At 44.9% G+C, this 12,925-nt stretch overlaps 1 protein-coding gene across 2 annotated transcripts; it reads right to left on the bottom strand.

The window, feature by feature from the left end:
* Positions 1-1,688: 1,688 nt before the first annotated feature.
* On the bottom strand, positions 1,689-12,146 carry LOC135906764 (sulfotransferase ssu-1-like). 2 transcript variants are annotated; one of them, XM_065438343.1, is made up of 3 exons: positions 11,950-12,146; positions 9,685-9,818; positions 1,689-2,929 (listed from the first exon to the last, which is right to left on the bottom strand). In XM_065438343.1, exon 3 carries the CDS (start codon positions 2,881-2,883, stop codon positions 1,942-1,944), a length of 942 nt encoding a protein of 313 aa, XP_065294415.1. In that variant the 5' UTR covers positions 2,884-2,929; positions 9,685-9,818; positions 11,950-12,146; the 3' UTR covers positions 1,689-1,941. The 2 variants fall into 2 exon arrangements, with proteins under 2 accessions (XP_065294415.1, XP_065294413.1); XM_065438341.1 differs by lacking the exons at positions 9,685-9,818; positions 11,950-12,146 and adding an exon at positions 9,412-9,606.
* Positions 12,147-12,925: the final 779 nt, after the last annotated feature.

The following is a 12,925-nucleotide window of genomic DNA, read 5'->3' as shown; positions in this document are numbered from 1 at the left end:
AAGTGCAACCCGGTGTTGCCTTGCGTGAATAACTAATTTCTGAATTTGTTACCCATCTCGCACCTGCGTACTACTTGTTCACATGAAATCGGTCGATTGTATTAAGTACGCTACCGTCGTTGCCATCATCGTGGCCTCGCTGCTATGGTCACCCAAACGCTCTCTCGCGTTATTTCTAGTTCACTGTACTAGCGCCGCATATAAAATTACCGGTTTACACAAATACATTGGCCAACTTCGCAACACCTTGCAGACCCCAAAACAATGCTGCGTAGCCTGCTGCCTAGCAAATGCTTCGCGTAACGTGAATACTCACACTGCGTGGAATCCACACAATTTTAGAGTGCGACTTTTGCAGAACATTCGTAATGACTGTACCGATTTTACGTAGGCCTTAAAGTCATAACTTAAACTTTTCCGTTTTGGATGCTCTAACAGATGCGGTTTACAAAACTGCGATATGTGTTGTATATGCAGTGTTACGTATTTGTACTATTCATGAAGAAATTTCGGCACTTACCGCTATTTGGAAATTGTTGTAAAACATTGTCGGCCCTAAATTAGAATTCTGCTTCTAAGAGCCGATAAAAAATTTCTGTTAAATGCAATCTTTTTTGTGAAATTGGTCTGCTCGTAGTTTCACAAATGTGTTACTGTGTTTTATGTATGCATTGCGGATGACATCGGACTTGGCCGCGAGCAAAACCTTCTTTTTAAGACGCTTAACGTTGGGCTGTGGCTGGAGTACCCCTGTTTTACAGTGCTCCGAGTTTGAGCTTCTTGCCGATCGCTAGATCTAGTGGTGAACGACCTAAATTGTTAGGTTTTTAGCGCACGAAAAAAGGACGAGAGCCAGAGGTACGATACGGACACAGTGCTGTCTCCTAAATGTTATGGAATAACAACATACCCAAACCTACGACCTAAATTGTTGCGTGAAACAACTTTCCCATTTGTCCCATCTTTCCTTGCATTAGTTCAGGTCGACGTGTAGCCAAACTTACAGCAATTTATTGAAATTACCAGAGGTACTAGTTACTAGGTTATTGCGCAACCAAAGATTCTGGCACGGAAAAATTGGCGAACGGCCGGCTTTTGTTGTTACATTATTCGCTTCAGAAACATCTTTCCTTTTTTTGTACTCGGTAATTGTGTTGTTTTGTTTATTTAGGCAATCATATTCGTAATCAAAAAAGAAATACATTGAAATAGAAGTACCTATTTACCGTGTACATGTCAAAATACGCAGACGAGTGTTATCGCTGCTATCGGAGTGCTTCGTTCACCTGACCTGTCAAGAAGCGTTGCCCCGAAACAGCACATTTGGCACACAAGAAGAGGACTAAAAAGAGGCTAAGACACAGGAGTGCGCTCGTGTGTCTGTTGCTACGCATTTGTAGCCACAGTTTTTAGGTGTGTGTCCCTGTTAAAATTAACGATTTAAAAACAGGCAACCAAGAAACTTCGTCGTGCGAAAATACTCACCAAGCGAGGAAGTCGCATGGAAAGGTCATTTTTGTTATAATAGGGTCCGAAAGTCACCAAGACCCCCTGCACACCGCCAAAGACCACCCACACACAACGCACACACGCGCAAGCACATATATACACATTGAATCAGTGATAGTTATAGAACAAGTATATCTTCACAGGCCCCATGCAGCAACTTTCCCTGGCATCTCAGCAAAAACAGCAAAACGAAACGTTTTTATTGTATGTTCTCATCATCATGTCGAAGCACTTCACCAAACTTCAAAATAATGAAATTGCTTGGACATAAACTGTAATTATATGCCGGAACGTATAAGAAAGTGGCTGCTAAGTCTCTGGGATATGAGAAAACCTGAAGTGAAATTTGCACACAGCTTCACAGCGCCGACTAGAAAGGAAATATGCACTGAAGCTGTTGCCTGGCCGCGCGCAGTAAAATAAATGTCGCTCTCATGGTAGTTCCAGATCCTTCCACAAATCCATAACATCTGACCCATCGGTCTTTTTGGCAATCCATGCTTTCATATCCTCCATCTGCTCGTTCGTGAAATGAGCTTTCCAGTCTCCAACGATGCCCTTGCGAACGAATCCATCATTATCGTGTAATGGCTCCTCGTGAGCGAGCATTTCCCTGTAAACCTCCATTGATTTGATAGCCCTGTCTGGAGTCAAGCTCAGCATGTCTTTTACAATCGTACGCATCTGGTCGTTGAAAATGCCCTGCATATTCTTGAGGCTCGACGCGTCGATTACTTTGCGCAATAAGGCAGGATCCTCGCGAAGCTTCTTCCCGTACTGCTCGCCCATAAAGTCGGCAATCTTGAGTGTCCAGAAGTTTGTGTCTTTCTTCAATTGCTCATAGGTGAAGAACAGAACGTTTGGGTCATTACGGTGCGCGTACCAGGAGAGCAAGTGGTCGAAGTAGTCTCCGAAGCAGGTCTTGCCCTCAAGGAATAATTTGCAATACCTGGAGAACGAGATGTCAACATTCTTGGGTGTCATGCCCTTCATGTGATAGTAGAATGACACGCAGACGTCGTACGGGTTGCGCGTGACGTAGATGTACTTGGCTTCAGGAGAGTAAGGCTGCATTTTGAAAGGGAGGTGAGTCTTCAACAGACCCGGTCTTGGCATCTTGTCTGCCGCTTCAGCGCCCATCATTTCCATGAAAGGCGATGCTAACATGAAGTCCACAACTGTTTTTGGTGGATGGCCGTCAGATAGTATGCTGAGGATGAGGTACTGCGTCCACGTCGTGCCACACTTTGGGTACGTTACGATGAAGATGTCATCCTGCCGTGGCTTGTATGCTAGTGTGGAGCGGATTAAGTCTTCGTGAAAGAACTTGTGCATCCATAAGCCATCCACGTCCCTGTATTGGTTGATATCCATGACGGCAATGCTTGCTTACTTCTCTTATTGATTATCGGAGCGGCACCTGTAAATAAAGGAGCAGCAGACATTATTCCGGGCTTTGCGAATTGCTTAAACTAGAAAGTACGATTCACGAGAACCAAGCGCGAGACAGCCGGATGCGTGCGTCATTCTAGAAATGGTTTTATATGGAAGTAAATCTATTGAGAAATTTACTGATATTCGAATGAAATACTAAGTTAATTATACAAAATGGAGAATTTGTTGAAATATATGTATTCATTTGATGTCTTGATAGGTTGTGTCACTTTAGGATGCATTTGGCTATAGTGTACTGAATATGTGATCATCTGTTGTATTGTGGTGCTACATGTTAATTATTTCTGTTTGCTTCATTACACATGAGGCGATAAAAAACTGCAATGAGTGTTCCGTTTCAATCTCCATTTTTGGCTGCCTATGGTGAATAAAAATGCGTAGTACAACTCTGTGAGAAAATAATTGTCAATAGAGACGGATGATTTCGACCCAGTTATTAATATTTTCTTAAACAAAATGTAGCATAGGTTCGCAGCAATAAGACAACAGAAAATTAAGTGGCACGTTACTTTTTGTACTGATTGGAATTCATGGATCGGAAGACGCTTTCTTTGAAAGGGTGCCCCACCTTGTACAATAGGGAGTTTTTGTGAAGTTGGAGTAAAAACTCCCTTCCCATTGAGCGTTTTGTAGCATGAATTTCAAAGCGTTTACATGTGGTAGATAGGGAAGAAAAATTTTCTCAAAGCGGTGAGCCGAGGAAGCGCGCGGCGGCTTTATTTAGTTACCTCGACCAGTGGCTGCTACTAATATTTATCTTCTTATTCGGCTCATATTGTAGTGGAAACGTCCACTTCCGTCTCCTTGGTTACGAAACCAGGCTGCCTCTTTTGCTTTTCACTATTTATGATTTTGTTGCTGCGTTACCTATTTCCCGGATCATTTCTGTGCGTTACCTGCACTTCGGTGGTACCCAAGTGTGTCCCAGTCCTGCCGGCTCTTGGTGCGCTGTGTAGGGAACGAAAGTGACGCAATGTGACGTCATCTGGCTAGTGGCCCGAGTGGCTACTCCAAAGAACAGCTTCTCCGTATTGAGGTTTTGGCAGCGTTTGCGATGGGCATTGATATACTACTTTGCAAACAAGATGAGCACCATGCGAAATACGTAGCACATGTCTGTTTTGATGCCAAACTTGGTGAGGAGCTTTTTAATGCTTTGGCGCGTAACGTCACCGTGTTCTACCACAGCGTGCTACTACCACGGCATTTTCCACTACCACACGGCATTCTCGAAAGCAAGGTGAGCCTTCTACTGAAGTCGCCTTAATCGCCTCACCTGTCACCCGTCAGCGACCCGCGACTTTAGGATTACTGTTATAAGGTCACACATTGATCCACGTATTGGGACTACTAAGAGCATGCATGGTTGAGTTAGTGGACATTAGTGTGTTTTATCTGGTATAGATTCGATATTTCTTACTTTGTTGTGCCACGTGGCAGCATTAGAGGCTCGCGGTTACATGCGCCAGTTTTAACGCTCTAGCATATTTATTCCATGACGTGTTGAAGAAAAACAACACCATTGAGGATTACGCTGTGAGCGTTCGCTAGACTATAGATCCCATTCTAGCTCACACCACCTACTTTCTTGGTGATATCTATAGACTGCCCATGTGAATCCACTGGAAGTAAACCAGCTTGACCAACGCCCTTTAACTATTTAACCATAAAGAAATCGTGCGTCGAAGCAGTGCACTAACGATCACATCAGTGCGGAAATGTAGAGTTCAATGTCTGAGATGCTAGGACGTCGCCTTGCACCAAACATTTCATATAACGTGCTACAGGCTGCAGCAAATAAAAGTAAAGCTAATAAATCTTATATTTAGTCTAGAGGGCCACGCCACTTATGAAAAAATCTCCGTAAGACATTTTGCTGCGTCCTATAGGACACGCGATTGGAAGGGTCACGCTTACTTTTGCATCAAAGAAATTTATATTCGGAATCGTTGGCTGTTGTACCAGTAGGTGCATCATGTTGTATAGCTGAGCGGAATAAGGTCGAAAGGAAAAGAAACGGAAAGATCAGACGCTCACGTGTGCTTCTCTCCAGCGCACATAATTCCTTTCCGCCGTTTTAACGCCCAGCAACCCAACCTACTTTGTTTTCGTTTAAAACACAAAGTCCCTCTTTAGATCATTCATATGAATGTGTCCATGTTAAAAACGTGGTTTCGCAGGCAATAAGTTTTCTGCCTGAGTGGCACTTTCATCAGCGCTTGGGATGATGCTATAGTTATTGGTGTTATTAAATATTAAAGTCGTGTGCTCCTTTTACCAAAACGCTTGCGCATTGTTCCTATTTCCGAAAGTGGGTTCACCAGTGAAATCCCCCATTGAGAGTTCTTGGCATCATGCTACAATGTGCTCCGCACCAATCGATACTTCAGTCGATCTAAAAGAAAGGATGGTGGCCTAATGATTGCTGTTGCCAGTTCGCTGCGATAACTGCCTCTGTGTCAGCCCTGAGACAGAGCTTCTTCTGCAGTGGCATATATTATCACGTGGTAGTGACGGTGAAGAAAGCAGCCCAACTGCGAATGACGAAACTAGCGTTTCATTGGGCGAACTTGTGCCCTCTAAAACAGGCTGCACTCAAAGAATGGCAACAGCGGCGAACACAGTCGGCGATCGTCGAAAATCTGATCAGCGGGTCAGGCGCGTCGGCTTTCATAGATGAGTCGTCGAACGTTCCAGAGTAAGCGCTTGCGACCCGCGTGTCTTCCACAAAGTTCTACACTATTCGCGTCGTGCGTACATGCAATCAGATTACACAAGTTGCGGTGAAAGACAGTGGGCGGAACCATGGATAACGTTCCAGAAACTTTTTTTAAATGCAGGCGCTTCCTGCGCTGTGCGATAACATTTGTTAGACGGTGAGAAGTGGTCGTCTGTTAAAGATAAAGAAGTACAGTATACGTGTCAATATGAATCCTCTTGCTTTGCCTCAAAGCGTGGGTGTCATCTTGGTTTATATGATGTTTTGTTTAGCATTGATCCACTGGTTACAGGGAAATCCAGTGTTGATTACCAAGTAGACCACATTACGGAGCTCGTTATGGGCAGTATGCAAAAATAGATTTTCCAGATTCCCCAAATATTCGCACTGGTTCCGATGTGAGCTTATAGCTGCCGTAAAGTATAAAAATTGCGCCCTTGGAAAATCCACAATTACTCAGCCTTGTGAGTGTTGAAATTAATTCCGCTTTCTGGTACACTCTGAAAGCCTCTCTTTAGAAGGGATCCCGACACATATATTGCATTCCTGGAGACAGTGCCTCCCGCCGCTCGACGAAATTTTGGAAGCAATCCGCAAGTGCTCTAGCAAGTGTGGACAGCGCTTTGGCCTGCTCAACTCTTGCGGAGTAGAAGTCCAAGTTGTCGCGAAATATTTTTCTGCCCACTTCTTCTTATTCGAAACTTTAAAGCTCGTGTCAGTGAGCACTACACGACGGTTGCTACATTTGGTGCTGCATTGTTCCATGTAAAACTCATCAGGGCATTACTTAAACGCTTGAAGGCTTTCCTATCCTACAGCCCTGAAGGCGTCCACTCCGCAGTTCTAAGAGCTTACAGTGGTATATTTGAGGCCATATTGGCATCACTGTCTAATCCAGATCCCGCAGCGGCATAGATCGGGCGCAGGAAAAATTTTTAGGCATATATCATCACCGCTCCGCTAACATGGACGCTTGAGCCTGTTCTGACACCTTTGGATTATTGTCCTTGCTCTTACCCCACTACCGAAGTAATTGCGCTGACAGTTTCTTCCTTTTCATACTCCTTCACAATATCATCACCTGCACCGAACCCCTCAGTTGTATCGTGCTTCGTATTCCACCCAAGACCACTAGGGAACATATACCATTCCATCTTCTGCCTGTCATCACCAACACTAAACTATCCACTGAATGTTAAATGTTTATAACGCTTATTTTCGTGATTTCGATATGTTTCATAAGTCGCTGTGATTGTTCCTTTCGGAGTTTCGGGCTATTCTGTCAGTGTTTTACACACTCCTAAAATATCCTTATGATGTTTTTTGTTTTGTATTTACAGCGTGCTCTGTTGTATGCACACTCTTTGTTTTCAAAATTGCTCATTTTAGTCATTGTCTTTTATTCTTGTTCCCTGAAGTCTTTTATTCTTATTTTTTTAATGTAAGCTTGCGCCAGCACTCAGACCTTGAGGTTGTTTGTGGGAACGGTAAATAATGTAGTGATTTACTTTTTAAGTGCTCTTCTTCTTCTTGTTCCAATAATAATAATAATAATAATAATAATAATAATAATAATAATAATAATAATAATAACAATATCACTGCCATTGTTGTTACTTGTGAAACACGATATGCTGGACAGAAATGAAAAGAGGCGGCGAGCACTATGGCAAATACTTCCAAGAGAGGCACTACACCTGCCTTCGTTTTAGGAAGGAAGGAACCGAAACAGAAGTTAAGGATAGGTAGAAGACAATTAAGCTGATTAGTTACACCCACAGAGATGCCTTGACGAGCGCACCAGAAGAATAAATGTAATTTACGTTCTTCATGACAGGCATACGCAGGTTCGTCCATATACAAAGACCCCCGCTACATTCAATGTAGTCGCTGAAGTCAGGAAATAATTACGCGTCAAGGATAAACCGGGAGCCTGTTGAGTGAACATGCGCAACATTACGTCCATACGAAACGGCCATCGTCACATGTCATCTCACATTGTGTATTGCGAAGGCAGAACACGGTCAGCGTTTGCTTTAAAAAAAAAAAAAATCTTGTCTTGAAGGAGTAGTGAGAGTCAGTGGTCATGGGGACAAAGGACAAAAAAAACAGCCTATTTACAGCTCCATGCCACAATGGGATTTGCTTTTCTCGGATAGTCTAGGGGGGGGGGGGGGCTAACAGCAATAACGGGGACTTTTAAATCATTGAAGGTAGCCCCAAGGAGTCCATTTGCAAGAAATACTGGTTTCCGGGCCGTACCCTTGACAGATCATTTTATATTATGCGAAGTGCAAAGTCACAGATCTGTTGATTTGCAGTCGTTCTGATTTTCGCGCGCACGCGCTCAAAGAAGGTTCATAGAGTTCCGTACGTGTCAGGAAATTAAATTTATGCGAACGCATCTGTATTCTGTCAAAACGCTTGCTTAAAAAATAAATTTACTTCCGCGTAGCTGCATGTTCTTATGCAAGAAAGGTTCATTTCTTGCGCAGTCTACCATCTCACAAAATCTACTTAACAGACTATATAACCACATCCTATTGTGTGGCAATCGTTTGCCTCGAAGATGGCTGAACGCTAGCCTAGATGCATAAATTTGTAGTTTAAATAATAATTATTTCCTACGGGTTGACATCAACCTCACGTCTATTCTTAAATGTGAAATTGCAAGATATGAGCGGAAAATAATTATAGGGAGCTAGATTCTCGTAGTGAGAAATAGTCGTGTGCTCACAGTTGAGTGATAGTGCGCCAGAAAACTGCACTTTACCCAAAGCATAGATAATAGTCATTTCCGGATAGACGTATTATATACCACCGCACGAGCCAGGCCTTATATAATTTACTTGTTCCCGTCATGAAACACCAGTGGTTAGCTTGAGGGCATCGACTCGCTTTGTTTACGATAACACTTCAAAAGCACTCCCACAAGTAGGATAAGGCTTCGCGTTTCTTGGCGCCTACGTCAACTTCCTCCCACATTTGTCGAAAATGTTCGTCCTTCTTCGCAAAGATTTCCAATCCCAATTACTGTTTCCTATTGCACGGCCACCTAGGCTGATATGTCCGACGTAAACGTACAGCAAAGTACAGCAAGCGGTTGCATGCAAAAGCCCTTGCGATGCATCTGGGAGTTCGCCAATATGTCGTGGTGTTATGGTTGCTAGAAGGGGAAGCACTGGTGACCGCGCATAGCATGGCGGCAGATCACGCCAGCGGCGGTGGCGCTATCGTGGCTACTCTTCGCAAAGATTTCCAATCCCAATTACTGTTTCCTATTGCACGGCCACCTAGGCTGATATGTCCGACGTAAACGTACAGCAAGTACAGCAAGCGGTTGCATGCAGAAGCCCTTGCGATGCATCTGGGAGTTCGCCAATATGTCGTGGTGTTATGGTTGCTAGAAGGGGAAGCACTGGTGACCATGCAAAGCATTGCGGCAGATCACGCCAGCGGCGGTGGCGCTATCGTGGCTACTCTTCGCAAAGATTTCCAATCCCAATTACTGTTTCCTATTGGACGGCCACCTAAGCTGATATGTCCGACGTAAACATTGGCTCCCACGCTCTTGTACGAAACATTTAGCCCAAGAACGGTTTGGCGAATGCGGCATTCAGTGCCTCTGGATGGAAGGATGCTCATTTAACGGCCTGTGCACAATACGGACTTTATTGGTTACGTGGCTTTACGAATATCGCAAACGAAAGAGATAGCACGTTCCTTACCTGGCAGACGGCGGCTATTGACAAAGGAGGAGTAGCTGGGTCAGCTCAGACAACCTGTTGAAATACTGTGCTGCAAAGAGCGCTTTCCGCGGCCTGCTAATCGAACTACTGTAGAAACTGCGCAAAGGACACCAGCTGCTCAGCGCGGCGACGCCGAGAAGCGCGCAACTAAGATAGCCCGACGGAATCTCTCTCCTCTGTTGGTGTGAGGGTTCGCGGCACGTGACAACGTAGCGAGCGAAAGCTGAACGAGTGAGGCGAAGGAAACTTGACCCTGTCGCTCAAGGACGCGGCCAATGACGCAGGTCGCGCAGCGTGAGTGGAGGGAACGTGCGGATATCCATTCGGCCGTCATGCAGCTTGTCTTGAGTCATTCAGTCGTCGATAGCGTTGCTCCGTGAAAGTTGCTGCATATAAACGCACAGTGATCTCGCAATTATTGACCAAGAAGTTTACACAGCCGATGCGCTAGCCGCGTGTATTCTGATGGCTTACATATGCAATAGCACCTGCCTTTGAGGTTAATCATACTGCAATGGGCATAATTGCAATCGATTCTGGAATTCATATTCTAGTCTTATGCATATATTTTTTAATTTCCTCTGTGTCGTGAGGCAGCCGGCCTACTGTACCGGTTCGGGCTGTGCTGTTCTGTACACGTATGCGAATGCATGGAAATAATATATGTATATTTTAAATCAGCCGTTCTTGTGTCATCCATCATCGTCAATTTCATTGCGCTGTTCTCTTAAGCGTCAGTTTTACTAATGTTACAGCTGGTAATGCCGGGCAATTTGAGCAATAGAAGATAGCGACGTGCATTGAGAAGCAACTGCGTGTTGCGCTCTCTAGGCACCACTGCAGAAACATCAGACAGCAGAAAAGTTCTTGCCACGTGTTTTGGTTTTAGCAAAAGGCCCAAAACAAAAGTTGCATATCCCTAGAAACATGAACATCGAACATTTTTTGCGGGCTGTAACCCCGGCTTTGACGAATCTTCATTTGTGAACGCATTATTATCAGAAAAAATTTGGCATCCAAATACTGATCCAAATTTTTGTTGAAAGGCTAAGTGCATGGGCGACAGTATCCACCTCACTTCTCTTTCAGATAAAGCATTACCAATTTAACAAAGAGGAAATAGTAAACTGATGTGTGAACATTTAAAGAAATAGGAGTAAAACATCAAAAATGTTTATAAGTAGAATAATGCTCCTTTCTACAGTCAAATAAGCCTACAGACAAGCCACTGCCCAGGAGTCCTTCAAAACACGTTGCTGCAATTACAGTGCGGAAACTGTACGCAATAACATATGTGGTGCCCATGTGCAAGTTCGCATACAATGGCAACGGTAAAAAATACACATAAGTAGCCTACGATTTAGGCGACAGAATTATGATACGCAGTGGTGAAGCTTAAAAAAGTACCATATATTCTCAAGTTTTTGTTAGAAAAATCACGATCCCAGGAGGAGGCATGTCGTAGAGTTGGACTCCTAAGTTGGACACCTAACCGAGCATTTCTGCACTTCGACCATATAGCTGACCATGCAATAATAGCAGGAGTGCCAAAGCACAAGATTTTTCCCCGACCCTGCACATTCCAGCGCAGTGTGGTAGACGGTGTCGGCATGGGATGCGTAATGGCTGGCCAAGATACGAACGGGACTGTTAAGATTTAGACGCTTTCGATCGTCGTCGGAAGATAGCGGTCGCTTTCCCGCGCGCGGCTAGTGGGCAAATAAGGCGAAATCAGCACCCTCGGTATCGGCATTTCGCCGCAGCCCAGATCGACACAAGAGCGTTGAGGTTATCGATAAGCGCGCAGCGAACAGCCGGTCACAGGTCAGCGCGTTGTCTATCAAGTATTTGTCATTTATACAGCTCACAAGAACGACGGAGGGTCTCTTCTGAAGACAGATGGTGGCGGCCCCGCAGCCATTATTTTTCACGTTGGCCTTCTGTCGAGGGGCACGTTCTTTTATTTTTATTGGCACCGCGAAGCGTAGGTTTTGCGAAAAACAAGAGCAATTTTGTGGTTTGTCAAGCTCACTAAACGACCGCTGGAGCTGCAGTATTAATTAATAAACCTTATTTCTCGCCCTTGACAGCCATATAGCACGTTCGTGCTTTTAAAATAAAGCAAGCGGTGGCATGCAGAAGCTCTTGCGATGCATCTGCGACTTCGCCAATATGTCGTGGTGTTACGGTTGCTAGAAGGGGAAGCACTGGTGACCATGCAAAGCATTGCGGCAGATCACGCCAGCGGCGGTGGCGCTATCGTGGCTACTCTTCGCAAAGATTTCCAATCCCAATTACTGTTTCCTATTGGACGGCCACCTAAGCTGATATGTCCGACGTAAACATTGGCTCCCACGCTCTTGTACGAAACATTTAGCCCAAGAACGGTTTGGCGAATGCGGCATTCAGTGCCTCTGGATGGAAGGATGCTCATTTAACGGCCTGTGCACAATACGGACTTTATTGGTTACGTGGCTTTACGAATATCGCAAACGAAAGAGATGGCACGTTCCTTACCTGGCAGACGGCGGCTATTGACAAAGGAGGAGTAGCTGGGTCAGCTCAGACAACCTGTTGAAATACTGTGCTGCAAAGAGCGCTTTCCGCGGCCTGCTAATCGAACTACTGTAGAAACTGCGCAAAGGACACCAGCTGCTCAGCGCGGCGACGCCGAGAAGCGCGCAACTAAGATAGCCCGACGGAATCTCTCTCCTCTGTTGGTGTGAGGGTTCGCGGCACGTGACAACGTAGCGAGCGAAAGCTGAACGAGTGAGGCGAAGGAAACTTGACCCTGTCGCTCAAGGACGCGGCCAATGACGCAGGTCGCGCAGCGTGAGTGGAGGGAACGTGCGGATATCCATTCGGCCGTCATGCAGCTTGTCTTGAGTCATTCAGTCGTCGATAGCGTTGCTCCGTGAAAGTTGCTGCATATAAACGCACAGTGATCTCGCAATTATTGACCAAGAAGTTTACACAGCCGATGCGCTAGCCGCGTGTATTCTGATGGCTTACATATGCAATAGCACCTGCCTTTGAGGTTAATCATACTGCAATGGGCATAATTGCAATCGATTCTGGAATTCATATTCTAGTCTTATGCATATATTTTTTAATTTCCTCTGTGTCGTGAGGCAGCCGGCCTACTGTACCGGTTCGGGCTGTGCTGTTCTGTACACGTATGCGAATGCATGGAAATAATATATGTATATTTTAAATCAGCCGTTCTTGTGTCATCCATCATCGTCAATTTCATTGCGCTGTTCTCTTAAGCGTCAGTTTTACTAATGTTACAGCTGGTAATGCCGGGCAATTTGAGCAATAGAAGATAGCGACGTGCATTGAGAAGCAACTGCGTGTTGCGCTCTCTAGGCACCACTGCAGAAACATCAGACAGCAGAAAAGTTCTTGCCACGTGTTTTGGTTTTAGCAAAAGGCCCAAAACAAAAGTTGCATATCCCTAGAAACATGAACATCGAACATTTTTTGCGGGCTG

This window comes from Dermacentor albipictus, chromosome 7 (genome assembly GCF_038994185.2).
Source record: "Dermacentor albipictus isolate Rhodes 1998 colony chromosome 7, USDA_Dalb.pri_finalv2, whole genome shotgun sequence".
Lineage (NCBI taxonomy): Eukaryota > Metazoa > Arthropoda > Arachnida > Ixodida > Ixodidae > Dermacentor > Dermacentor albipictus.
Note: the sequence above shows the minus strand (reverse complement) of the source record. Positions and strands in the feature narration are given on the sequence as shown.

Bases quoted from the DNA above. Each gene is read 5' to 3' on its own strand.
- LOC135906764 (XM_065438343.1), bottom strand. From the start codon at position 2,883: ATGGATATCAACCAATACAGGGACGTGGATGGCTTATGGATGCACAAG.